Raw genomic sequence first — 27,920 nt, 5'->3', positions numbered from 1 at the left:
TTACGTAGGTCTACATGTCACATTTACGAAATTTACCAAAAACAAATTGTTTGCACAAACCTCATTCTGTAAAAAGTAAGAAAGTCTGTCCTCCTTGGTGCAACTAAAAAGTAATTAATGACTCATCTACAATTATCAGGAATGTGACAAAAATTCAGTGTGTTTTTGGCTGATTAGGCTGAACTGCAGGCTGTGTATACATGGAGCAAATAGAAGACAGGTATTAAAACAAATAAAAAATGTAAATAGTAAAATATCTGTAGTACATGCAGTCATTTTTTAAAAACTGTGTCATGCTACACAGAAGAGATTTCTCTCTACTTCTAGTCATGGCTATATTGTTTCCAGAGAGCTGCAGGACTTTATGTTACAGTAAAAATGAACCCACAGTGAGTAAAAATGTGACAGGAGCAAAAAAACACCCAGAATCTAATCATGGAAAGTAACATGCAGGCTGTAAAACCAAATGTCTTCTGTGGCTCTGAAGGAGCTTTGCCAAGTCCCTTACCCTGATTACCTCATTATGACCTCATCGGGATTATCTTAGCTCCGACATAGCGACAACAAAAACACAGCCTGCAACACAAACTGGGTGTGTGGAGTTTAAGAGACGTGGGAGTAGAAATATAGGATTCACTTGAAATTGAAATGGGAGTGAGTTTTATTTTAATGTTATTTCCTACAAGTATCCACAGTTGTATTAATGCTGACTGACCCAAATAAGAAACAACTTCTATCACTGTAGTTTTATTGTATTTATTTAGAAACAAGAGAAGGGACCTAATAGCTGAGTGGTTAGGGTGGATACCACATAGGCTCTAATTCCCTGAGCACCAAGTCCCTGTTTAGGATCCTAGCTGGCTGGAACATTTACTGAAACCTGCTATGTCCTCTAAATTCATAAAACAGCAAAGCTGAATCAGTGAACTACTCACTTGATGCACAAAGTTCATGTTACATCATGCTCTGTGGAGATTCTGTGTCTTTCAATATACTGCAGTGAACATGTGAATAACTGTCCTACCTGCCTGCCAGTCTATCCATCCTTAAACAGAAACCAGTGATTGATTTTGTCATAGTGACAGAAACACACTGTTCATTGATCAGCTTCAAGTGCTTCCGCCCTGCTACACTTGCACCATATGTACAGCATGCTGCATTATGTCAGGCAACACTAAAGGAGCAGTTCACCATTTTAACCTGTTTGTTGCCAGGAGCCCTATAAAGCAAGCAAAGAAGGGGCCCCATGTCACCGTGGTAGGACCCCTTCAGATTCACGGCAACATCAATCCAGAGTAAGACCCATTTGTATCACTCACAAGCACAAATGTTACGAGTCATTCAAGTGCGACTGTGTAGAAAACGACATTTACTGCAGCTTTTATGAGCCTTATTTACAACAACCACTTCTCCGTCACATAGGTCGGTGATTCTTCCGAACACTCCCGACTCGCAGACGTCCACCTCCGCTTGCCGTCCAGCTGTGGTGCCGTTCACCCCCTCCGTCCCTCTCACAGTGTGCCCGGCTCTGCTGAGAGCAGCCCTGCAGGGGGAGGGGCAGCAGCGGAGGAGGTGCTGCTGCAGCGCTGCACTGATGCCAGTGGTGACAGACCTGGAGTATGATGCCTTCATTATGGGCCAGCCTCCGCACAGTCAACAGATCCTGGTGGTGTGTGTGACTCCGCCACGCCAACCCGGCAACACGGCGCACAGCCAGGATGCACTGGAGGATCTTTACAGGAGCACTAAGAAGCACAGAACCATGCCGTGTGCTCAGGTGTGAATGCTGCCTTTGTCTGGATGAAATGACAAAAACACTTTACAGTACAATAAGCAACCATTTTCTACCATTTTGTTGACTTGCTGGATGTTACATATGCATAATCATACATATGCATACCTGATACGCAGTGTATGCAGCACCCCTGTGTTGTATCACTGTAATTAAAACAACAGCCAGTTCAATCACCAATTAAATATTCATGTATTTTATTGACACTGAAGCACATGTTTCAAGGACAAAGCAGTGCTGCACAGGCTGGAAAATGAAGGGTTAGCAGAACTGGCATCCAGCAGTCAGCAGGCTATTATTCATAGGACTGAAAACTTAGAAACAGGTTGTTTTGGTTTTTATGCACACAGTGCCAGATGGATTCATTTCGCCTAGTGAGGTATGAGATGTCAACAGGGAAGCCCAGCTGTGGATTTGAGAGCAACCTGCTGCAGCAGCGACACAATGCTGCTCCTGGGATGGTCCTGGTCAGTAAAGCCCACTGCAGACTTGGCCAAAGACTGCACACTCTGCACAATGCACGTCTTCACGGCACCCACTGGGTGGCAGCAGCACTGCTTGTCTGAAGAAGAGGAGGTGGTAGCAGATGAGGGATGGGGGGAGGAGAACTGTAGTAAGCAGGCATTTATTATAAAAGTATTGTAGGCTGACAAGTAATGAGGGATGACGCCTCCTAATTACAAAAGGGAACTCTAATTTTTAGCCCAAAGTCATGACAGCTGCTCCAATGATTTTTGCTGTGAGATCAAAATCCATCCTCGGGTCCATAAATCAAACAGAAATGACTGGAATCATGGTGACATGGAGTAGAATTAGTACTTAAAGACTTAAGGCCAAAAGGTTTTCATTCAGGAAGAATAGTCATTATGATCAACAGGATGCTGTGCACATCCTCTTCTCTGTTATGAAATCTAAACTTAAGAATAACCTCGTGACTACTATGACTTATGTTGTGAAAAAATAGACTCAGCATTATGGTGTAAACCACTTCTCTGGAGTCCAAATAAAAACACGTGGACTAAACATTTTTTGTGTGGGACATGGAAAATAACTGCACTGTGTAGCTGCAGTGATGTTTTCTTGCATTGCCACACATGTAATTTGCATTTTGTTTGTTCATGTGATAGATGTACAACAGAGGGAAGCTGCTGTTTGTGGGCAACATATTCAGCAGTCACAGCTGCTCAGCCAGGGACCTTCAAAAGCAAATCTCCAGAACCAGGGGAGACTACAGATTAGGTCTGAGTCTCCCTTCAGACTACAAGTTCAGGTAATACTGCACCATCCGCTCTGATCTGAGACACTGAAACATTACCGTAATTTGCTTTCATTATGTACTAAAGGTCGTGAACTGAAAAGAAAATACATCATCGTGGAATTTGTGACCACAAATAAACAAAAAAAGCAAAAACTTATTGTTTTACTCAAATGAAAATTAGACATTAACGAGTTGATTTAAAATTTTTGCAATTCTGTTCACATTTTTCTGTACTTTACATGCAGTGACACAATCAACACTCCAGCAGCCACAGATGCGCACAACTCACTAGAAGCAACACTAGCAGAACTGAATGACTTCATATTGACTGCCTCAGAGGAAAAGGAAACGGCCAATGCAAAGCACGTCATGTAATCAATATCTGAAGTTAAATTCCTGCTAATTCATTGGTCTGGCTAGAAAAATGGAACTAAAGAGCATTTTTTTTCCTCTAATTTAGATGTTCTGATAAATCTCTACCACATTTGATTTTCACTGTTGTTGTTATTTTTATAAACAGAATTGGTAATGTAAGTGACATTGATTCTCTTCCTTAACAGGAGAAACAATCGCGTTTCTGAGGTGTCGCTCCAACGACAGAGAGATTTCTGTATCCGGCCCAAAAACCCTCCTGCATTGCCTCCAGCTCCTGTTATCTCACACTGATCATGCAGCTGTAAAACTATTACATCAGTATAAGAATTCACAGCCTCCCAGGTGCATCAGATTAATGTGTAATCAGACTGTAGACGTCTGACCTGCTTGTACTGGAATCACTGAACAGTGGAATATTAAAACTGAAATGTAAAATTTCTTCCAAGCAAGGAGCATAATGACAAATCTCAACGGTGTCAGGGTTAAAGATCTGTCATCAGAGGTAGTTGGTGACGACTGCTGCTTCAGTGTTCTCTGAAAAATGCACTTTTTAAAAATCTTGTGTAAACATCAATTTGTAAGTTATATTTTTCATTTGCATAGGAGGATTGAATAAAGAAAGCAGACCATTCAATGCTTTGTTTTCTTTTTAATCTAATGTCTCTGTGAATCTTGACACGCTGCCATTCATCTCGATGTCAACCTGCTGATAACCAGTCATTTCCCATAAGATGACTACTTAATCTGCTTACATCATGATGCAAAAACCTGCTGAGAAATGATGGATTTTTAAAAAAAAACTTTACTTCCTCTATCTCAGCCATGACTTACAAAATAGCTACTGGATTCCAATCATAATCTTTGCCCTCTGAGTCATACTTGGTGTTGATAATATTAGAAATGATGACGGGTGTGGGAAGATGTGCGTGTATTTGTGTCAGTCTGGAAAATTGCTGTGCAGTCATCATGAAGTTTGACTGAAGACGTGGAGTAGATGTACGAGGTGTCACACATAATTTAGGATTTTTTTTTTGAAGTTTTACTACCAACCTTTTGTATTTTGATCGACTCTGGCAGTTCGAGGACCTCTAGTGGATTGAATATGGAAGCAAATAGGAAGCTGTGAGGCTCAGATCGCAGCAGCAGCAGCAGCAGCCGGTGCGGCTCCAGTCAGAACAACTTGTTTGCTGCGAGATCGCGAGTGTTGCTCGAAGAGGAGCAAAGAAAATGTCGCTTTTTTGACAGATAAGTCACTCCGAGGCGACGGCTTGCTGTGCGTGAAGAAACATGAAGGGTTTGTGTCTGCTGTGTTGATTTATAAGAATCGACAAAACCAGAGGAGAAGAGAGAGAAGCGATGATGAACTCAGGTAAGTGGCTCACTTCTGCTTACACGGTGACTTCCCTGGTTAATGATTTGTTAGTGAACTTACCCGATACAATATGGATGTGCTCTACATTCATGGATTGGTTTATTTTTTAAACTTTATTTATTATAATACAGATGGCAGAGCATAAACACTAAAGATATTTAATAAAGAATGTGATACAGATAGTGTATATAATACTACATATATCTATTATGTTTGTCCACACACACATGGGTGATATAAAAAAAACAACCCTGAACCCTTGACCCCTAAACTGAGGGCTGTTATGCTGTTTTCATGTATGATTTGGCTCTACTAGGCTATTCACTGCAAATCAATACAGAGTTGTTGTGAGTGATTACCTTTATTCTATGATCAAACATTTCAACCCTGTTTGGATTGGAGTCGTACAAATGGAGATGTGAATCATATGCTGTGGCCGCCATCGTCACCAGATCTCAACCAACATAAACACCTATGGGGGGATGTTTAATCAGTGTGTAAAACAGCGCTTTTCCCCATCATCATCATCAAAACACCAAAAGAGGGAACATCATTTCCAAAAAGTGGTGTTGAGAATCAAAACGAAGAAGCGCTGAAGCCGTCCTGGCGGCAGGTGGAGGCCCGAGGCCTCACTAACAAACTTTATATTTTCCTTCAATTTGTCACCTGTACACAGAAATCTATATTTAACTTAAGTTCCACTCATATCTACAGCATATCATCATTTGGATTGTTTATCGCAGAGATTTATTTACAGTCAGCTGTTTAAACTGTGGTTTGCTGAACAGGGAAATATGTGGCAAAACAACATCCCTTCCCGTCAACAGGTTTGCATGTTGCCACTCAGTCCGCCACAGATTTGAAAACACTAGTTCATCTAGATGTACCAGTTTGCATGACTCCCGTTCTTCATCTCCCATCTGCTCCTCCTCCTCCTCCTGCCTGTTGACATGAGCCATTAGCCAGATTACAGCCCTGCTGCACTGAGCAGCAAACAAAAGACATGTGATATCTGAACCCCCCCCCAGAGAGGTGGTTTGGTGCTTTACAGCAGTTTTACATTAAGCCCTCACTAGGTTAGGATCAGTGCTACAAAGCAGATTTAAAGAGCGAACTTCCATTAAGCCAACATCTGCCAAACTGCTGGAAATGCATCAATTATAGCGTGTGAATATTTAGAACACGCCTCCGTCAGATTAGAGCCGAAATCGTTTCGCTTTTTGTGATCTGATGTTGTTTTCTCACGTGATTGAGACTCTGAATCAGAGAAAATAACTTCACACAAAATCTCAAGTGTGTATCTTTTGTTTCTTTCCTCTCCTCAGGCATGCATAAGCCTCCTGTGGCCCCTAAACCAAAGCTGGCCCTCCACCAGAGGCCTGAGCTGTCTCCCTCAATCCCCAGAAAAGACAGCCTCTCGCACCCATCTCCTGGCACACCGAGGAAGGTTAAACCATTACTAGCTCCCAAACCTTGCCTCTCTAAACTCACCGCTGCTGTGGAATCCAAGCCTCTAGTTTCAAGGAGCCTGCACCACCCAGAAGCCCCTCGGACCGTCGGTGTTCTTAACTCTCAAAATGGAATACAGCAAGAGAACAAAAAGCCTGACTGGGATTATATTATTCCTATTTGCCTTTGTAGCCAAGAAAACTGTATGTGCATCAGGAACACAAGCTTGGACAAAGCTGAGAAACACTTAAAAACATTGCGAAAGAGCAAAACTGAAGAGGACAAAAAGACTGTGCCAACAACGCGATGCACCCTGGATGGCAGCAGGGAGAAAACAGACGATGTTAAGTGCCATGTGACGAACACTTCCTCCACCAATGCTCACCTTACGAACCACAAACCTCTCAAAGAGACACTTCCTGTGGAACGAAACTTCAACAGAGACATTGATACCTCGAGTCCTGAGGTGACTGTTCGGCCGTCTCTTCCTCACAGAACATGGAGTGATGAAGCAAATGCTAACACCATACCTCAGAGTGCACCTGGGCGAGGACCAGAGGAAGATGCTCTTGGCTCAGAGCAAACCAGTGCGCTCCAACCCAAACCAGTCCCAGCAGCCCCTAGGAAGCCCGTCCCTGTCCCTGTACCACGGAAACCCAGGACAGTGGTTCAGGCTCATCAGGAAAAGGTGGAGGAGGGGAGGGAAGAGTCTGTGAGTCAAGAATGGAGGGAAATGAACGTCAAAGAGGTGAAGGTGTCATCAGAGGGGAAGGGCAGCTCATCCCCGTCTGTCAATGTGGCAGACAGTGAAAACAAGCAGCCGATTTTTCTGTCTGCGAGAAGAGCTTGTGCCCCGCCAGCCCCTCCGCCCAGGAAAAAGCCTTTTCTGTCTGCACCCGAGAGGGCGCCAACCTCTGCTCCTCTGACGCTTCCAAAGGATGTGAAGGCGGAAGATCTGGGCTGGGACAGCAGCAATATTGAGATGGAGGTATCGGTTGACGAGGAGGATGAAGAGATGCAGAAGGAAGGAGCGGATGATCAGGAGGCAGTCGACGGCGACTTCGCACGTCGTCCTCCTTCTCGCAGTTTGCTCAGTCAGCCGGAGTTGAGCCGGAGTCCTGGCATCACTGTGGCAGGTGAGGAGAAGGGGATGGTTAAAGTAGTGCCGAAGAAGCCCCAGAGACACAGCAGCCCAATGGCACTGATTCAGAAGAAGGAACCCCTGGAGGAGAGAGAAGTGGAGAAAGAAGGAGATGATGAGAAACACCAGACCCATGTTTTGCAAGAGAGGGTAAAGATGGAGCTGCCTACGAAGGAAAAATCAAGCAGGAACCTCTTAACAACAGGAATCATCAAACCATCTCGCTCCAGCCTGAGCAAACAGAAAGCCAAGTCCTTCTCTGCGGCTGACGTCATTCGCTCTGATGGACAGAGGAGGACCTCTTTCCGGAAACTGCTAGACTTGACGCTTTCAGTGAAGATGTTACCCAAGCTCAAAGTAAAAGGAGGCCAGAGCCCTGACTCCACTGCAAATGATAATCAACAAAGCGTTGACAAGGACCAAGATGAATGTCAGAACCTTCCTGTGCCTCTCCAGCCCGGACGTAAATTCTCCTGCCCGCTCATTGGAATCGAGCAAAGTGTAGACGGAGATGAATTTTCTCCAGGACTCGAACAAGATCCCTACTATGAGAACATTGCTCACTATGAGGAGATATCAGACTACATAAATATGCCAGCGGGGGAGGCAGGGTTGTCTCCTCAGGCCTCCTTCTCGCAGCTGTACAATGATGAAGGTATCTACGAGGAGCAGGAGCCATACATGTCCCTGGTGAAAGACACCCATCAACAGCAGCATGAGACAGCAGCAGAGTTTGACAGGTATAGCTCTCATTTGTCTCAGTATCTCTTATCAACACTTTCTACCTTACTGGATCACCCTGAGTGAAGGAAAACACCTCATGCTTCTTAGAACACATCATCTGTAAAATATGTAGTTAATGCCAAAGCGTGACTTTGTATTGTTTGTAAAAAGGGAAGATTGTAAAAATAGCACATCACATTGTGTGTTTTGTTGCAGGTTCCCGTCAGGGGAGTTTGGCAAGTGTTTTGGCTCGCGTGCTTCCACAGCAATTCAGGTGTTAATGAATTGTGGATTGACCCAATTACTTAGACTTACACAAAACAGGTTTAAAATATAAACATCAGAGAGCAGGTTATTGTTAACGGCAACACTAAAGCTAGACAACGTTTTACCTAGAAAGGAGCGTAGTTAGTTCACAGTGTTGAGTGTAGAGCTTTCTTTGTTTCATCTGAGGTTTCGTCGGCACTGAAGCTACACCTGTTTCAATTCTTAAAGGCTCAGTTCATTCAAAGGTCTCCTTTCTCAGGTGTCTGTCACTGAAATTTCTGCTTACATTTTATAAAAATGGAGGTAGAACTTCTTTTTCTGATGCTCAGAGCGATGGAAATTATCTGGAGTAAGCAGAAACGATGCCCCTTTGAATTTGCATCAGAATTTGTTTTCAACAGATTTTTATTGAACTTACTTCTCATCCCCTAAGTAGTGTCTAGAAGATGTGAATTTTCCTTATGTACATTTTTGATGCTCCAAACTTAGCATCTAAAAACCAGATATCTACACAGCTAGTGTAAATGTGTGTTGCTTTTTCTTTTGTATGTTTGACCAATTGACCCTTTAAAAGTTTGGCCACAACACTCAGTTAGGTGTTTAACTAGTTGTAGTTGCAGTGTGTGTAGTCTTTCTGTAGTCATCCTTTCATGCAAAGAATTCATATGTTGGGTTATGAATGACCAGTGAGCAGAAGTCAGATGGAAAAAATCGGATTACAGTTTGTGTAACTGTACACTCTGCCTCGCACAGCTTAGTGTGCCACCCCTCTTTAGTTCAAACTGTGCAACAATCACATGTTAAAAACACGTTAAGCAGCTCACAGAGACCAGTCACAGTTAAGTGCAACGGCTATTGTAAACACGCCATAGTGCGAGTTACAGACTCTGGCTTAATGCATTCGTTCTTCAGCCTCGGCCTGTTTTCTTTTTCTGCAGTTTTGTTCAGGGAGGCGCCGCTGTTTGAGTTGTAGCACTCCCTCAAGGGAATTGTGGCATTTTAGACATGCAGTACATCTTTGGCGCAGCTTCCTTTTTAGCTATTCGCATGTAGTCATTTAGAAGCTGCAAGGTTAAATTAACAAAGTTGGTGATGAGTGGTGGTTTGTGATTGGTTCGGAGCTCTGGCTGCTGCTTCTGTTGGGCTTGGCAGCGTTTAGGCAAACTGCTGCTCTGTGACCTGAAGCAGGCAGCTGGACTAGAGGTAGTGGGGTATGTGAAGGCACTGATGATTATCATTAAATGTTTTTTCCGCCTTTGTCAAGTGGCCGCTTTCTTGTAAATTTTTTTTTCTTTATGACTCATTTGATCAGAGCAGGAAATATGTGGTACAGAAACTGAGCTGTACCTTCTTCCTCCGATTATATGCTGAGACTAGAGTTTATATTTTAAGCCCTTTCTCTTCCCTCATCTTCTATAAATAATATCCCTCACTGGCTTGTAATTACCAGTCATCTGTTATGTGCATGTTTAAAGGCTCTCCGTTTTTAAATGAGTCCCTTTGGCCGCTTATGTGCGTGAAAACCACCTGCACAATGCGTTCATGCTCTGTCATCTTAACATGCTGACCTCTTGACAGAAGCTCAGTCGACGAGGAGGTGGCTCTTGTGACTGAGGGCTCCTGGGATGATGACTTTGGGGCAGACAGCTCGGATGAGGACGAGGATGATAGCAGCTCCATCTCAAGTAAAGGCGACCCTGAGCAGCCAGAGGAGAGTCCGGTGAGGAGCAGTTAGATTTATGACTTCAGTCCCTCGAAGTGTTCGCAAATATTTCCTGGTATCATTTACAGGGTTTGTTCTTTGCAAGACTTCAGAGACAACATATTTCTTTGTCCTGTCGGAAGGAACTTTTCTTCCTTTTTTACTGGCATTGTGTATGAAATTTTACCCGAGTATATTATTCTGCGCTGCACGTATCTGCTGTGATTAGTTCTGTCCACTATACAGTGATTTACCAGTGCATGGTGGTTCAAATTCTGTGTTTTTACACCTTTAATAGACGCAGCGTGAAAAGAAGAAAAGCAAGATACACCACATCGCCACAGAAATCATGACGTCCGAGAGCGTGTAAGTGTCTTTATTTTTTTCCCTTTAAGGTGGATGGTCACTCAGATGATTAGAAAACATGTTTTATTAGTTATATAATTTTGATTAGATTTTCTCAGGTTTTGACATTCGCTCCAAGATTTCTGATATTTAAAATGAGACAAGTGTAAAAACTGACATTCTTAAGATGAAACACCAGCATCTCATATCAGAACCAACATTAACATTACTCTGCAGAATCCACATGCGTCACTATCACCAGGTTTTGTGCAATTTCAATGTTTTTTAAATAAATATGTGACTGTGTAATTTTTTTTAAATGTATCAGCACAACAGACAAAGTTGCTGGGTAGATACAGATACCACAAAACGTTACCACAAGAGGTAAATGAGAATATATGTTTCTTGTTTGGGAAATTACTCTTTATAGCTCATTGTAACGTCATTTTCTTTCTCCATCCTTGTTTCTTCTAGGTTTGTTGACGTCCTAAAGATGCTTCATGTTGTAAGTAACCTCTAATGTCAGGATTCTTTGCTTAACACAAAAACAAGCTCTGTGTTTGCTGTCATAAGAGCACAGGCTGGAGTTGTTCTGTGTATGTTTGATCCAGTGCTCGTCTACTGTCTGAGCCCACATTCTCCATATGTATTTCATTATGCTGGCCACTGGGGCACACCCCATGCAGGATGACTCCCCTCAGTCTTGCTCGCACAGCTCACATTCCTCATGGTTTTCCAAACACTTTCAGCAGCAGCGCGATCTGATGGTAACACTACACAACAGAAATGTAATCTGTGGATCGAAGCCACCAGAAGGATACGATTGTCTGCCTCCTTTGCTGTGCTTTACCCAAAATGTTTGTAACACAACAAGACAACACACGCCAAAGTGTAACAGTAGCAGTCAAACCAATGTTTAACCTTTGCTCTCTCATAATCTCACAGTTAAAAGCTGCTTTTAAGGTGCTCTGCATATGATGTGAGGTATCAACTTTTCTCTGTCAGACAAAAAAAAAAGCCAGTTAATGAAAAAAGGGAATGGCGAGTGGCTCAGTGATGCTGCGCTGTAGAACTGCTGTGCTTTGAGCTAAATGGTCATTGTCAGCATGCTGACATGCTCATAATGAAAATGGGATTGTCATCAATTTTCTGGGTCATAGACCAAAGTAGTGGACAAAATTAAATCTTGACCTGATGATGGCGATCGATAAAAAATTAAGAAACCCTGAAGAAAGTTACTTCAATTCATCCCGTGAATGTGTGTACTACATTTCACTCAACAACCACAGTCATGGATCATCAGAGTGATGCTTCCACTGGGAGCTATAAGTATTTGTATAAAACTTAATGGCAGTCTGGCTGATATTTATTTGAACGTCATTCAGTTTGGACCATCAGGTCTTCAAAACAACTGAATCTCCCAAGTAATTTAACCACAATTTACACAACCATAATGGAGCGTTGTGTTAGCATGAGTAAAGGACAAGTCAAAATTAGAAAACTAGACATATTACACTCTAGTTTCAGCTGGAGCTGGGTGCTGCAATCTGATACAACAGTCCTGCAGCAAATCTTCCCTTTGCAAAGGTTATAATTAGTTTTTTGTTGACAGAGTTTCAGAGAATTTTTGATTCAACTTTATGTTGTGGATTCTGGTGCTGTTGAGCTGTCTTATGTCATGTAGCAAGGTGTTTATGTTGTTTTTCTCACATTCCTTTGTATAAATCAGGTGGATAAAATAAATAGATATTTTAAACTTTCACACAATACACTGCATTGTCTTAGCTGGAAACTGTACATCAATCTCAAACAAACACAAGTTACTTTATGTAAGCAAGTGACAGGGATTAGACATATTTAATACACAGAAGTACATCACACAGCCCATATGACGACCTTCGTGCCTGCTCAAAGTTAAAGCTTAAGTTAAACTTAAAATCATCTTTTTTTTTTCTTTACAATAAAAGATGAATATGCTCACTTGAGCAGATGTTTGGAGAGAAAAAGGTCATGAAACAAGAGCGTAGTAGGACTGACTCATGCTCGATGACTCCTCGCTGCAGAGCTCAGACAGGAACTGATTGGGTCTCTGTAGACTGAGTCCAGTAATGAAGAACAGTCATACGGAGTTCAAAACAATGTTGAAGTGACTTTGTATTATTTCCGTCTCTGCCAGCTTCTCAGTCAGCTTTCCACTAACACGTGGATGATAACACATGTTGTTAGGAGTAGGATCAGTTGAGTGTATTTTTAAAAGTGTTTGTGTTTAGTTCTGTTGTCAGATGAGAACAGACTGTGCTACTTGTCTCCAAAATGTCAACCACCGACACTGGGATGTTTACTTTGATGAAAACGCTTTGCTTTGTATAAGCTGTTATATGAATTACCACAGCTTCCTCTTAGCCTTGTTGTAGATTGTGCCCACTCCCCAAAAATATTTAGATACTTGCGGCGGTCAAGTCTGCATTTTTATCTCATGTAACACCTTTATTTTTGTCTAATTTCGTACCACATCCTTTTTCACATGATCCACCTCCTTCACTGTCAGCTGTTGTTGTAGGAAGACATCACACATGTTAACCGCAAGAGCTCTCTGCTGGGCACTTCGTCTGTAGGCAGTTTTATTTGACACGTGTGCCCATAAACCACCAAAAGACTCCACATCATCAGAAAGGGAAGCAGAAACAGCACCCTCGGGCTCTGCTGCTCTCCTTTTTTTTTAGTCTTGAGTCATTGAATTCAGGAAATGTAAGAATCTTTCATGTGAGTCAGGTGTGTGTAGGTCATGGGACAGCAGCATTCCTCTTTCTTTATCTTAAGATCTGTTGAGCTTATCTAATTTGTAGCGTTACATCCACGTTGCATGATTGGCGGAGAAGACCTAAACCTTCATCCGATGATGTCAAACTGCACTGTGTGCTCTAACTACAAATAATTAGTTCAGCAAATACTATATTTGGCATATTCTGTTTTTCCATGTGTCCCTAAGTTCCTTAATTTGACCATCTGACTCTGTATTTGTCTCTGTGACCTACAGGACTTCCGTGATTCGGTGTCTAAAGCGTCTCAGCAGAGTGGGAAACCTGTGATCGAGGAGCGTCTTCTCAACCAGATCCTGTACTACCTCCCACAGCTCTATGAACTCAACCAAAACCTGCTCAAAGAGCTGAGGCAGAGAGTGGACAAATGGTACAACAAAGTCATTTTTTTCAAAAAGTATTCATAGATTTGTATGTGTTTGGTCCCTTTGACTGACTCAAAGAGTAATTGCACTTAAATACATGCCTTTTTTGAGCCGTGATCTCTGTCCCATCTAACACTTTTGGGCAAAACTGGGCCAAACATCAAGGATTGTTAACCATTATTAGTGTCAGCCTCATGAATGCCCTTGTGGCTGAATTGGAACTTTTCTAAGCAGTCAAGCTTTGAAATCTTCCCAGGAGAGTGGAGGTTTTTAAAATAGCATATTACTGACCATGCTTTTGAAATTTAATTGCCGACAACCACATACGGACATGACGTTTAGAGTCCAAATACTCTTGTCCATGTTCTGTCTCATGAAAACGACATTTTGGAAATGATCTTTCAAAGGCAGTGTTAACCACATATCTGCTTTATTTTGTATACAGGGATGAAAACGCCCAGGTCGCAGACATTTTCCTGAAGAAAGGGCCCTATCTAAAGATGTACTCCACATACATCCGTGAGTACGACAAGAATGTGGCTCTACTGGAAGAGCAGACCAAGAAGAACGCAGCATTTGGCGCGGTGGTGAAGAATTTTGAGGTAATGCTGCTCGCTAGACCTGTTTTGTCTGGGGAGGGGAGGTGTGTCCACGATGTTTCACTGTTTATGCATGTGTATGTGAAATAGTTCCTGTAAACTGTGTCATTAGTAAAGGTGTGACTTTATTTTTTTTATTAAGGCGAGTCCACGCTGTGCCAATTTGGCTCTCAAGCATTACCTCCTGAAGCCTGTTCAGAGGATTCCTCAGTACCAGCTACTCCTCACAGGTACATCTGCAAAAGAATAAAACAATGCAATTTCTTGGCACATTATTTATTCATCAAAGTCAAGTTTTATTAAAAGCCAAAATGGTTTTATTGTTGTAGTAATGGGCTGCCATGTTGGCCCAACCTGTCTCATTATAGGCGTCATGCTGCCCTCTGGTGTCCAGAACAACAAAACTACTTTGGAATTTTTGCTTCCCTTTCTCGATCCTCATATAATAAGATTTTTGAAGTGCAGCCCAAATCAGATTTGGTGACATAACATGAGCTTTAACATGAGTGAGCTTAGCGTTTCATGAGACTAATGGATCAGGGTCGATCCCCCAAAGCCAGAATGTGAAGAATGTTCCTCACGTCACTCTTGTATAATTACATTATGTAAGTACCTGGAGACCTTTTCAACCAGGATTTTACTTCTGAATCATTCCAGGAATTTACTACTCAAGACTGAACACTTGAAAGCCGGTGTGCAATTAGTTTGCACTTTTTTGTTTGCCCTGTTGATCCCCGAATCTAAAATGTTTGTAATTCTGTTTTAGATTATCTAAAAAACCTGTCTGAGGACTCAGATGACTACAAGGACACTCAAGGTAAACCTGTGTCTTTTTACGTGTGTGTACTGTAAATTTTCATGCCGATGTCAGCGAAACTGAAACACTGAATGTCATGTATGTGACCAGCATGCATTTTTATCCACTCAGCTGCTCTTGCTATCGTGAAAGAGGTGGCCAATCACGCCAATGACATCATGAAACAAGGGGTAAGAGCAAAATAAAAACATGGAACCAGGCAAATGTTCTCAACATGTTAATGAAATGCTCCACACTTGTTGCTGATCTTCACATATTTTCTCTCAGGATATCTTCCAGAAGTTGATTCAGGTGCAGTGTCGTCTAAACGGCCACCATGAGATTGTCCAACCTGGCCGGGTAAGAAAACAAAGATTAGATTTCAGGTTTTTTACAGCAGCATTTGACTTGCAACAGTAGGACATGTGGGACTAACAACAATAATGCCGCCTTTGTCCTATCGTCAGTCAGCCATGACACTTGTCCAGCATAAACAATATCATGAAACTGAAACCAAACTGAAACTGAATTCAGTCATCACTTGTTTTAATATTTATATCTACAAACATCCAAAGTCCTTTAACACTGATGCAAAGATGCTCTTATTTTTCCCCATGTGAAGGTTTCTTGTGATATTTTTGTGCTCTAGGTCTTCCTCAAAGAGGGCATCCTGATGAAGCTGTCCAGAAAGGTCATGCAGCCCAGGATGTTCTTCCTGGTAAAGTACAAATTTATAACTTCCAGCTCTCCTGTTTCATTATTTAATAAAACAATCCCAACAAAACTACAATGACTGTAAACACATCTGTTGCACTGCTCCAAGGAACTGTTCAATGAAAGATTCAAGCCTTTGATTTTACTACCTGAAACTTTGCTGTTGAGTCCTATCAAAGCGTCATGGAACTAAATTAAACTAGAAAACATCTTGCAATAAATTAATTTTTGCCAATATTTTATTAAACTTTCTCTGAGTTCTTTTGTAGTGTGTCAGTAAAGACGAACCAGGAAGTCACAACAGAATGAAAGTAATGTTTCTGTGTCATTTGTCCTTCAGTTTAACGACGTCCTGCTCTACACCACTCCTGTTCAATCAGGACAGTTCAAGCTCAACAACATGCTGTCACTGGCTGGGATGAAGGTGAGAACTCCTCTTATTATTTCCTCAAACTTTTCATATTCACATTATTACAAGCTATGCACTGCCATAAATGCTCACAATGAAAATAATTACAGGTTAGCAAACCGAGTCAGGAGGCCTGTCAGAATGAGCTGAAGATTGAGAGTGTGGAGCGTTCTTTTATTCTCTCTGCGAGGTAATAATCAGAAACAAAAGATATCTCTTTGTAATTTAACAACATTGTTCTATAATTCATTTTGATAATAGCGTTTTTCCTTGCGATGGATAGATCTGAGAACACTGCACAGTTTTGTGGATATACTTTGTTTTCTCTTCTTGTAGTTCGGCCACAGAGCGAGATGAATGGCTCGAGGCAATTTCCACAGCAATCAGCGACTACACCAGGAAGAAAATCAGTTTTATTTCAGGAAAGCCTCCCGATCAGGTAAGATAACCTCAAAAACATGTTTTGTCTGATGTATGAGCCTAAGTTAGGGTGTGATACACAAACAAAAATATTTTATAGTGTATGTATGAGCAGTGAATGGTAACTCCTGTGCTTTTTACCTACATCCAGATAGATCTGAGCGACCATGACGATGGTGCTCCCTTGGGATCCAAAGCTCCCATATGGATCCCAGACCCGCGGACCTCCATGTGTATGATCTGCACCTGTGAGTTCACCCTGACATGGAGGAGGCATCACTGTCGCGCATGTGGAAAGGTGAGGTGACGAAAAGTGCTCAGATATGGCGGAAATAGTTACGTCATGTCTAAAAATGCAAATTAAGATGGCTTACAAATCCGTACATGGAAACAGACGTGCTCAAAAGGCATAGCTTGACATTTTGGGAAATATGCTAATTAACTTTCTGGCTGAGAGTTGGATAAGAAAATAGATGCAACTCTCCTGTTGGTATAATTTATATGTAGCTGGGCCAGTGTCAAGCAGGCAGTTACCCAAACAATAAAACTGGAAAAAGGCTAAAACATCTAGCCTTACTCAGTGTGTATTTTCCATAGTCAGGAATGACAGACAACATTTAATAACACTTAACATAATTTTTATTTATCAATAATCCTACTAATGACAATGATTAGAATAAGAAAACAGATGAAAAGTATCTTCTGTTGCTGCCTTATTTTACTATGAAGGGTGAAGTTTATTCTTCTGTTTGGTTTCATGGCAGTTGGCATTAAGAAATGTATTTATTTATTTTTTCTTACCTTTAAAGTAATTTCATCTTGGATCGCTACACTTTGATGGTAATGGCAAGAACAGACAATATCTTTACTAAAGTGAATCAGATATTAATCACTCTCACACATGAATCATACATCAATAATGGCTTAGTTTTGCACATGATTCATGATGATAAAGATGCAGAAAAATAGAAATGCATCTCAAAATAGACATTGTCACAAATCATGTTTTTAGGGAAGGTCACGTCTCATAACAATGGGGCCAAGCTTCTCGTGGCTGGCCTGTAGTTTGTACTGTGTCCTAACTCTGTTTAAAAGCATTACAGCCTCCCTCCAACATGTGTGAAACTCACAACATACAGTGCATTTTCTTTGTTTTACCTTACACAAAAACTAAACATGATTTTAGTATCTGCTGGCTTCTTGGTATATTTGCAGTAAGACTTCAGGAAATCCCTAATCTTGGCAAAATAGTTCATTTACACCAACCAGAAGGTGGTAATAGTTTCATATAGTGGTTTCAGTTCTCTCACCCCTCACAATGCTGGAATATTTCATTGGAAATAGGACAAATCACATTCAAACTGCTTTTGTAAGAGAAAAAACTTTTTTTTTTTTGCTGTATCATCCCATCAGGTGGTGTGCCAGTCGTGTTCCTCCAACAAACACTGTCTTGAATATCTAAAGAACCAGTTAGCTCGAGTGTGTGACCAGTGTTTCCTTGTTCTTCAGCAGGAGAAAAGTAAGCCTGGCTTCCATCCAACACTGTTTGCAATCTGTTCCCAGCACATGGTTGTTCTTACACTTGGCAGGCTGAAACATTACTTTATGAGTATTAAAAAAAAGAACTGCATATCTCTATTGTTCAGGTGAAAGGGCCCTATCAGCAGCGGTGTCCCCTGGAAGCAGAGCTACCTTTGCTTTTTCCAGGAAGCAGAAGAAGATACCTGCAGCCCTCAAACAGGTAGCTGATGCTTTGTCCTGATCTGAAAGCATTGTTATTTATAATGATCAGAAAACTCTTTAAAGGGCTTTTTACTTGTTTCAGGTGTCAGCAAACACTGACAACTCCTCCATGAGTGGGTATCTGCAGAGGTCGAGAAGAAATAAAAAGCAGGGGAAGAGGCTGTGGTTCGTCATTCAGGACAAAGTTCTGTACACGTACGCTGCGAGCGAGGTGAAGTCTCCAGCTTATTCTGTAAAAGCTCAGCATCATATTATAATAGGACCACTAAGAATCATTTTCATTTTCATCATCAAATCATTTTTGTGCAGGATGTTGCAGCCTTGGAGAGTCAGCCCCTGCTAGGATTTGTGTTGAAGGTTGATTCTTCACAGAAGCTGCAGTTTAAGCTGTACCACAAAAACACACTTTACTACATTTTTAAAGCTGACGACGTCCAAACTGCCCAAAGGTACAGTAGAAGGAGGATATTACTTAGTGCTACTTATTGTGACAGCAATAATACTAATGGTTTTTTTTGTTTGTTTTTTTAACAGATGGATCGAGTCCTTCAAAGAAGCCACCGTGCTTTAATATCTGTTGACAGTGTGTGAAGCAGTTTAGCATCGTTTTTCAGAAAATGTTTTTACCTCAGTGCTCTCTGAATTCTGCAAAAAAAAACACATCACGAGACACATCATTACTTGCATTGAAATGGAAACCAAAATTGAATATTTTATTTCACTGTTCTCATCAGATTTACTGTAGCTGGATTTTACATAGTTTTTAGGTCACTCCCGTGGAGGTGGGGTTTAAGGCTGTTGTTTTTGTTTTTTTAAGATGAACCTTTTCCATCAGGGTTTATGTGATATTGCCTTCAACTTAGCTATTACTATGCAATAATTTATTGCTCATTTAGACTTTGATTTTGTCGTATTTTAATTTAATTGTCTGGTATCCTTCCTGGATCCTTATAGCACAGATTTGGTGATTAAAATCCCATCATCTAGACATTGGTAATTAATACTTTCAGAGGTGAAAACAAACCCCACAGACGCTACTAGTTGTTTGGGAATGGGTTTTTTCCCCACACTTGAGAAGTTGGCTACAAAACACACAGTGTGCACCCTTCTTGCCTATTACATGATTAAGGCTTTTAGTAATTTTGAGTCTAACCTCGAGTCTTACTGGTGTATCAGGGGAATGTTCACAGTTTGTGCATAACTGCACCACAATGTGTGTTGCACTTAAGTCACTCTGATCGATGTACATAGATTATACCCGTCCACACATATTCTATGTAAATAGAGATTATTGTAAATTAAATGTAATCACAATTTCCATGAATCTCATTTTTACTGCCTAAATTTTGACAGTTTAATAAATTTCTGTTTTACTGTGCTTTTTGTCTTGGTTCTCTTTGTGTGCCCATTGGGGAAAAACAAACAAGCAAAACAACAAATTCCATAACACTTACGTCACTGTGACTAAATAGTATTTATGTAAATCACATTTCAACTTAAAATATTTTACTATATTTGCATCAATCTCAGTGTAATTGTGTGGAACTGTGAAGCCAGTAAAGACAATTTTGGACATTTTTCACCTTATAACTATTAAACAATGAAACTTGAGCCCATGTTTCAAGTCATCTGAATTTACATGACACTCATGTAGCCTACTTGTCTCTAAAAGTTACCTACTAAGGTAACTTTTTATTGTCCCTAGCTATCATGATGAGCTATAGTGACTTTACTTGGACATAAAGTGCAGCACTGGTCAGATAACGGTTCTGGACATTGTGTTTTGCTGGTTTAAGAGCCGATGTGACAACAGCTGGACGTATGGGAGAACTACTGAGATGCTTATTACATTTTCTCTGTGTTGTTTACTGAACGATCTGCCTGAGATTGGCACCGACATGTCAATACATCTGAGCCCAAGAGAAAAGAAATTCACGTTTGACCAGCTTACACACACAAGCCGGGACAGACCGCGGCAAACTAACTGCGCATGTGTGCAAGTCGTTTATTGATAAAAAGAAGGTCACGAACTCTGACCCTCCCACCAACTGCAGCAAACACTTAAAATATTAATTTATTGAAGGCTATACATTATCTGACCTACCAGCTTCTCGAAAGGTAAGGCGCATTTACTGATGCGGACACATGAGAGGTTCATGAAACAGCCCCGAGTAGCCAGTAACACAGGAAGGGAGGGAGTGTTCAGTAGGTCTACAGCAGGGAAGCTGCCATTAGCCACCAGCTAGCAAACAGCTAACTTAGCTCGCTAGCACTGCCAACCGGAGCTCAGCGCATGGAATTAAGGTCGGCAAGTGTTTCGTAATGTTGGTATGCGACTGCACAGACGACTCTGTGGCGAATGTCACGTATGGCTATTAGCAAAAATCCGTCCCGGGTAATATTGTTGACAGACTTGCTAGTTAGCCGATAATCTTAGCTGCGTCAGCTAACCGTGCTACTGCTAGCTGCTATGCTAGCGTTGCTAACAATTCTCTGTAAAGTAAGCGCCCACATCATTCAATTGATTGTGTGCGCAGCAGCAGCGTGCTGTGGTGGTAAATCTTCAGATGCCTTTCTAAATAGCCGACCGGTGTGGAAGTCCAGTGTGAGAAATATTGCGAATTTAGCGCAGTTGTCAAAACCGAAGTGCCGCCGTTGAGTGTGCGATTTGGCATCATGGGCCTTGAACCCTAGCATGCTTTAACCCTTCAATGTTGACCTTTCACCCACAGGAAAAGAAATACCTTTATCTTCCGTATCGATTTTAAATAGCTGGCTGTCAGGAGCGTGTCTGCGTGGATGCCGTTGCTTTGCGGCTCGTTTGTTGTCGCTTCACAGCGATATTAAGCCGCATTTTATAACAAGGCCATCAATAGTGCAGTTTCGAGCTAGCGCCGGCTTGATTGCTTAGCACAGGCCACAAACTAACATTAGTTAGTGTCACGCAGTATTGGAGATCGGATTGTTTGTTTTTAGCGGGTTGCTCAGTACAGATCATTTCATGCAAATTTTGACTGGTCTCTTCAAGATTGTTTATAATTTCTGGTCAGATGTTAGCCAGACATTTCTTATATCTAAAGGGAGAGTTAAACAAGAAAGCATGAGGGGCATTAGTAGTTGATTGAGTTTTTGTAACACAAATTCGCTTCATCCTAATAACAACACTGAGCTGTGATACAGGGCTTCACGTTTTCCCATCTCCTTCCACACAAATCAGTGTATAAATAATGCTGTACTAGAACTTTTAGAAAATATACTGTTGGGCTTTAAACAATCAACTCATGTGGTCAAAGATAAGGCTGGTGCTAATCTACATTTTCCTTTCTATCAACAAACAATACAAATAAGGAAACCTTCCGTCAACTTATTCAACTAAGGACAGTTATCTTTGTGGTCTGATGGTGTTTATTCCTCTTTGTCATAGACCTCCACTGTTGTCAGGAACTATTAATAAACTGAGCTGCTGCTGAGGGTGACATGTTCCTGTGCTACCTTGTGCACTGTTGTTCACTGTGCGTCAGCCCACCTAAACAGTGTGGCTTCTGTAAATACTTTATAACTGTGCCTAATGTGTGTGTGTGTCTCCTAAAAATGGAAAGTACTGAAAAGTACAAGAGGGCATTTGACTACAGTAAGAAAAGCACTAAGTCAGTGTAATCATTGAGGATATTTCCTGACCTGACTCAAGATTTGTGCCAATACATATGATAATACATATGCTCAACGCTACAGGTGTGCATGTCTCATGAAGCACTGATGTGAAAGACAGTGGAAGAAGGTGTGCGCAGTATCAGAATGGATGGACAGACTCAAAGGATTCAGCTTGTGTCAGCAGACAACAGCATGGCTTTAGGACACAGAATCCAGGTGATGTAATAGCCTGTCCACCACGAGAGATTCCTTCTGTTTTAATTGTGTGTAAATAAACATGTTTCCCCATTTGAATATGAACTTGGTAAACTCAACCCAATGTTTCTACGTATACTATCAGCACTCCCTTATGTTCTGATTTTTTTTTTTATTGGTAATAGATTGTAACTGACCAGCAGACTGGGCAGAAGATCCAGATCGTCACAGCACTGGAGCCGTCTTCCCCTGGAAAGCAGCAGTTTATCTTAGCAAATGCTGATTATTCCCCTGGTGGGAAGGTGATTCTTGCCAAGCAGGAAGGCTCGCCCAACAAGGTCATCCTCGCTACTCCAGACGGGTCTGGGGTTAACCAGCTGCTGTTTGCCTCCCCTGAACTGGCTGGGCAGCAGATTCAGGTATTGCCCGAAGATGTTGGTGACCTCTTCTAACCATTTTTGCTAAACAAGTTTCCTGAAAGGTCTTAAGACTGAAGTGTGAACATGTTTAATCAGTCTAAACTTATTCCAGTGTCTGCTTTATTACATTATTGCATTTTCTTCTTTGTTTGTTTTTGTCAGTTTGTGACTGAAGGCTCAGACCAGTCTATTGTCAAGCCTGTTGTGGAGTACTGTGTTGTCTGTGGGGATAAGGCCTCGGGTAGAACATCCATTTATTTTTTTCAACATAAATATCTTTCAGTAGCACACATAAACAAGCATTTGCTGACCAGATCATGTTTTTTTTTTTTTTTATACTCTCAGGGCGTCATTACGGAGCTGTCAGCTGTGAGGGCTGTAAGGGCTTCTTCAAACGCAGCATAAGGAAGAATCTGGTGTACACATGCAGGGGCTCTGGAGAGTGTGCCATTAACAAGCTACACAGAAACCGCTGCCAGTACTGTCGACTGCAACGCTGTATAGCTCTGGGCATGAAACAGGATTGTAAGAGACTGTGATGCTACATGGACATGTTTGTTTATGTGTTGTTAAGGACTCACATGATTAAGCTGTGACATTTGTTTTGTCTCTTAGCTGTACAGTGTGAGAGGAAGCCTGTCGAAGTGACCACCCGAGAGAAATCCGTCAACTGTGCAGCCTCCACTGAAAAGATCTACATCCGCAAGAACCTATGTAGCCCCCTGGCTGCCACACCCACTTTTGTATCTGACAAGGAAACTGCTCGGTACGTGCCATTTCACAAAACGCTAATAAACACTCTTGCAAAACGAATGCAGTTCTTGTCAGTGTATTAGATCTGAGAATTTAGCACAGTAAGTAGCATTTTTGTTATATTTCTAATAACTCTGTGATGTTGTACAGGACTGCATCACATATTAAAATGTTTCTTAGGTTTTATTTTCACCATTAGCATACATGGTAGCAAAAAGGAAATTGCAAACACATTACTGTGATAAATTCCATCAGCACAGCATCATGAATTGTGACTTCAGAAATTACCATAGAATTGAATCAGTGCCTCTCTGACATATTGTCATAATCTGACTATTAAAGGCTAAAGAAACATGGATTTGTTTTTGCAGGACATTGTATTGGATTGAAATAAATAAGGCTGTGCATGTGTAACTAATAAACTGGAAGCAATTAGAAGAACTGCTTGTATTATTTTACATTAAACAAAAAGCCTAATTCTTACGTACCTCTAGAGATAATTGTTTTACTGCTTGGGTTTATCTTGTGTAATGCAATGTGAAATATCAATTCTCTAACTTTAGGTCAACAAGTTTGCTTGAGTCAAGTATGCTGCTCAACATTCAACAGCCCTTCTCCAAGCTGGAAAACACCATCTTGATTCCAACATCCCCTGACAAGGTAATTCAAATGACGGTATATTTATGTCCCATGTGCCATTCTAATCCTACATAAAAACATCTAGAGTACATTTTTTTAAGTTTTAAGTACATCACATTGATAACTTATGATTTAAAAAAAAAAACCCAAACAATTATTGCATGTTTATTGGCGATGAATGTGTCATGATCTGTATGATGCGGCTCAAGAATCGTATATTTGACATGTGTTTATTGTCCCCTCCCCAGCAGGATGACCCATCACAAGGTGACCTTGGTACACTAGCAAATGTAGTGACATCCCTCGCTCACCTCAACAAGACCAGGGAGGCAAGTGACAGTGGCAATGACCTGATGGGAGCTGAAACGCTTAGCAATGGTGACAGCTCAATGACAGACATCCAAGGAGATGAACAAACTGCAAGTGATATCACGAGGTGAGAGAGCTGTCATAAAGAATCAAGAGGCTTTGATACTGATCAGTTGTCATTTGTGAATAAGTTGATCTGTATACTGGACGTCTATATAAGCTCAGAAGGAGACCCAGGAGCTGTTTCTTCTGTTTGTCGTGAGGCTTTAATAGAATTTACTGGAGGGCCATGTGGTTTCTGACTCTGATCTTAAGGGCTTAATTAGATTGGCCCCTAGCCAGTCAAAAATGTACCATCTCAGACCTTGTCAGGGGTATACTGCAGTGCTTTGAGTTATATCCTTTATTTCCTGTTTTGTTGTAGGAGCTATAATATAAATTGTATATATAAATCAAAATGTGTCTGTGGATTTTACAACGTGAGCACTTTGTGTCCATATGCTGTGTATCATTAGAGCTTTCGACACCCTGGCCAAAGTCCTGCACCCTACTGATGGTTCAGCAGGAGAGTCTTTGGAAGCCACAATGCAGCTGATGTCAGGGGACCAGTCGGGTCCTGTGGTGGAGCTGGAGGGGGCTATACTTTCTGACAGCCATATCCCTTTCAAGGTATTAACCCAACCACTGACCTTAGCCCTCCTCTTTGACCTAAACCTCTGCTCGTGTTATGTAAAGTTTCACATTCTTCATGATTAACACTTAGGTTGTTTTTTCACAATTTCACAATCTTTGTTTCTACAGCTTATGATGCCTTTGCCTGTGCCAGAGTACCTCAATGTCAACTACATCTGTGAGTCAGCTTCCCGGCTACTTTTTCTCTCTATGCACTGGGCACGCTCCATACCTGCCTTTCAAACCCTTGGGTGAGTCTGTTGTCACAAGATTATTCATTGTTTCATAAATACACCTTCCTCAATAAATAGTGACAGTGGGGTAGGAATAAGAGAATGACAAAAGCTTCTCTTCTGTGCCAGTGTGGTTCTTGGTGATAAATTTAATCATATTTTATTTTACAGTGGTCAAGACAATGACATTAATTTGATGAAAGCCTGCTGGAATGAACTTTTTGCCCTGGGTCTGGCACAGTGTTCCAACGTTATGAATGTTGGTACCATCTTAAGTGCCATTATCAGCCATCTGCAGACCAGCTTACAGGAAGGTAGGAGAGCTCTGCTGTTGGCTGCCTGCAAGGTCTAATATTTCAGTGCAATTTTAGGAGGGAAAAGCAATGTAGCCACGCAGATGTGACGTATATTCTAATAAGATGAGATGTTACGTCAATTCTCTTGGTTTTTGTGGCAGAGTTTGTCTTAAATTAGCTAAAAAACCGATCTCTCAATTACCTCTTTGTTTTCTCCAATCTTGTCTTTCTTGTCCCAACAGACAAACTTTCCCCAGAGAGAGTAAAACTAGTAATGGAGCACATCTGGAGGATGCAGGAGTTCTGTAACAGCATGTCTATTCTGGCCCCAGACTCTTACGAATACGCCTACCTCAAAGCCATTGTTCTCTTTAGTCCTGGTATGTAGGCAAGTGGACCGTTCACACAGAAAAATATCTTTTTCAAGTCTTTTTTTGTGTTAAAGCAGAATCTTTAGCATGCTGGAACTCTGCAACAAAAGATGTACTCATGTCTGACTGTGAGTCTGCATTTTTTTTGTACCAGATCACCCAGGCATAGATAATACCCCGCAGATAGAGAGGTTCCAGGAGAAAGCCTACATGGAGCTGCAGGACTACGTAACCAGGACCTACCCAGAAGACTCTTATCGGTTTGTAGGCTTTACCTTTGTACTACAAAATGCCAACACTGCTGGAAAGACAGTGGGTGTACCAGTACAGAACAACTATATAAAGCAGGACCGATTTGTGGTGGTGTTATATACGTACTTGCTGCATGTTTCAATTTTTTTTTTCTCCTCTCCCCTTCATTACTTCCAGGTTATCCAAGCTGCTGCTGCGTCTTCCTGCCCTCAGGCTGATAAGTGCAGCTGTCACTGAGGAGCTGTTTTTCGCTGGGCTCATTGGCAATGTGCAGATTGACAGCATCATCCCTTACATCCTCAAAATGGAGTCCACTGATTACAACAGCCAGGCAGCCTCCGGTGTGTGACACCCTGTGGCATTTGTAACAGCAACATCGGACTGTGAAAAATCTACAGCCAATCATGCGGAGAGCTCAGTAGACCGGTTACGGAAAGGTCATAACAAACTGTATTTATGACAAAGCATCCTATGTGGATTCTGTTTTCACTCTTACTTTGCTCCGACTTCTGACTCCTCAGTAACCAGTCAGTAGAGTTCAGCTCACAAAGAGGATAAATAAAAATCAACTCCACTGGCAATCAAGCCCGCCGGTACCTGCCCATTCAGGAATCAACCCTTAAAACCTGCATAGTAGATTGTGCTTTTTATTGTACATTGTATTTTATGCTTCATCGCCTTCAAGCCTTTCCTTTTTCTGCAGCTCGTTTGTACTTTGAAGGAATCAGTCTAGTTTGGTTTTCACCGCTTTCCTACATGGTCATGCTTTTTTATTTTATAGTAATCATGAGGAAAAAAAATGTCAAAATGTGAATTGATTTGTGAGATGTTATAAGTAAAGGGTATAACCTTTTATTTCTCATTTGTTTGCCAATCCAAAGGATGGGCAGCATCACTTGTCAAATATTTGAGATGGTATGGCTCTGGGTTACCAATGTATATATATTTGTATATAGAATGCACCAAGAAGGCTATAAAGGGCAGCACTTCGTAATTTGTGGATTCCATCTTTTTGGATAAAAAATAATGTGGACGGAAAATACTGATCATGTCATTTGGAAATAAAACATCTCTCAGTCATTATTGTATGTTTCTTCTGAACAAAGCTTTTAGTTTGACGCTCCGACAATTCTTCTCCAATGCTACGTTAAATTTACACAGAACTGTTCGGGAAAGTTGAACTGTTTATTTCAGCACACAAACAAAAACTTGGCACAAAATTATTACTCCTTATTCCCACAAATGCCAAAAGTACTATAAATGATTACATTATCCATATAGAATGAAATGAAATGAAAAATACTTTATTTATCCCAGAAGGGAAATTCAATATAGGTGCAAGAAATAAAAATATTAATGGATCACTAACAACTAACTGTACATACATCAGTCTTTACATAATGTAAATATTTTAAATCAATGCAAATTATTGAAAAATGATAAAATATGATGTGCTGGACAAATGCTCAGTCATGTTTGGACAAAAATGAGCAGAATAGACTTTCTGTGATGATGTATGTCATGGCTGCAAAAAAATCCTTTAAATTCAAAACAGTTGTAATTAATAATACAATGTTATTTAGCTGATGAATAACTAATCTACTTGTTTGTCACGGTCCCCTTAAGAGAGAAGTCACTATGTCGTGTTTGTTGTCCAGGTTCAAGTAACCTGCTCCCACCGAAACTGACTGAAAGTGTTGTGACCTCTGGAGTCGTGTAAACATAATTGTCTTCCTCCTCGTGCAGCGCAATCACCCATCTCCAAGAGTTTCCAGAGTTACCTGTACAACTTCACAGAGTGACACCAGCTTTTCAGCACATACATCGGTCTATGTTACTAA

General features: G+C 41.2%; 2 protein-coding genes across 5 annotated transcripts; both read left to right on the top strand.

Annotated features, from left to right (window-relative positions):
• The first annotated feature begins 4,381 nt into the window (after positions 1-4,381).
• LOC103358320 (FYVE, RhoGEF and PH domain-containing protein 6-like) lies at positions 4,382-19,667 on the top strand. Of its 2 annotated transcripts, none has more exons than XM_008283238.1 (21): positions 4,382-4,794; positions 6,123-8,127; positions 9,959-10,097; positions 10,378-10,445; positions 10,899-10,929; positions 13,462-13,613; positions 14,054-14,210; positions 14,350-14,437; positions 14,974-15,024; positions 15,136-15,194; positions 15,292-15,363; positions 15,653-15,721; positions 16,058-16,141; positions 16,237-16,316; positions 16,463-16,565; positions 16,698-16,844; positions 17,960-18,065; positions 18,193-18,287; positions 18,372-18,500; positions 18,599-18,738; positions 18,824-19,667. In XM_008283238.1, the coding sequence occupies exons 1-21, from the start codon at positions 4,782-4,784 to the stop codon at positions 18,858-18,860; spliced, it is 3,825 nt and encodes a 1,274-aa protein (XP_008281460.1). In that variant the 5' UTR covers positions 4,382-4,781; the 3' UTR covers positions 18,861-19,667. The 2 variants fall into 2 exon arrangements, with proteins under 2 accessions (XP_008281460.1, XP_008281459.1); XM_008283237.1 differs by having other exon boundaries at positions 9,956-10,097.
• A 654-nt stretch (positions 19,668-20,321) lies between these two features.
• nr2c1 (nuclear receptor subfamily 2, group C, member 1) lies at positions 20,322-27,159 on the top strand. Of its 3 annotated transcripts, none has more exons than XM_008283236.1 (14): positions 20,322-20,407; positions 22,022-22,156; positions 22,321-22,554; positions 22,717-22,795; positions 22,900-23,079; positions 23,170-23,320; positions 23,871-23,967; positions 24,198-24,382; positions 24,771-24,924; positions 25,057-25,178; positions 25,332-25,474; positions 25,699-25,836; positions 25,982-26,087; positions 26,257-27,159. In XM_008283236.1, exons 2-14 carry the CDS (start codon positions 22,085-22,087, stop codon positions 26,426-26,428), a joined length of 1,833 nt encoding a protein of 610 aa, XP_008281458.1. In that variant the 5' UTR covers positions 20,322-20,407; positions 22,022-22,084; the 3' UTR covers positions 26,429-27,159. The 3 variants fall into 3 exon arrangements, with proteins under 3 accessions (XP_008281458.1, XP_008281456.1, XP_008281457.1); XM_008283234.1 differs by having other exon boundaries at positions 24,195-24,382; XM_008283235.1 differs by lacking the exon at positions 20,322-20,407 and adding an exon at positions 20,494-20,593 and having other exon boundaries at positions 24,195-24,382.
• The last annotated feature ends 761 nt before the right edge of the window (positions 27,160-27,920 follow it).

The sequence above is a fragment of the Stegastes partitus genome, unplaced genomic scaffold (genome assembly GCF_000690725.1).
Source record: "Stegastes partitus isolate 25-593 unplaced genomic scaffold, Stegastes_partitus-1.0.2 Scaffold303, whole genome shotgun sequence".
Classification (NCBI taxonomy): Eukaryota; Metazoa; Chordata; class Actinopteri; family Pomacentridae; genus Stegastes; species Stegastes partitus.
This window is presented reverse-complemented; position numbering and strand designations above follow the sequence as displayed.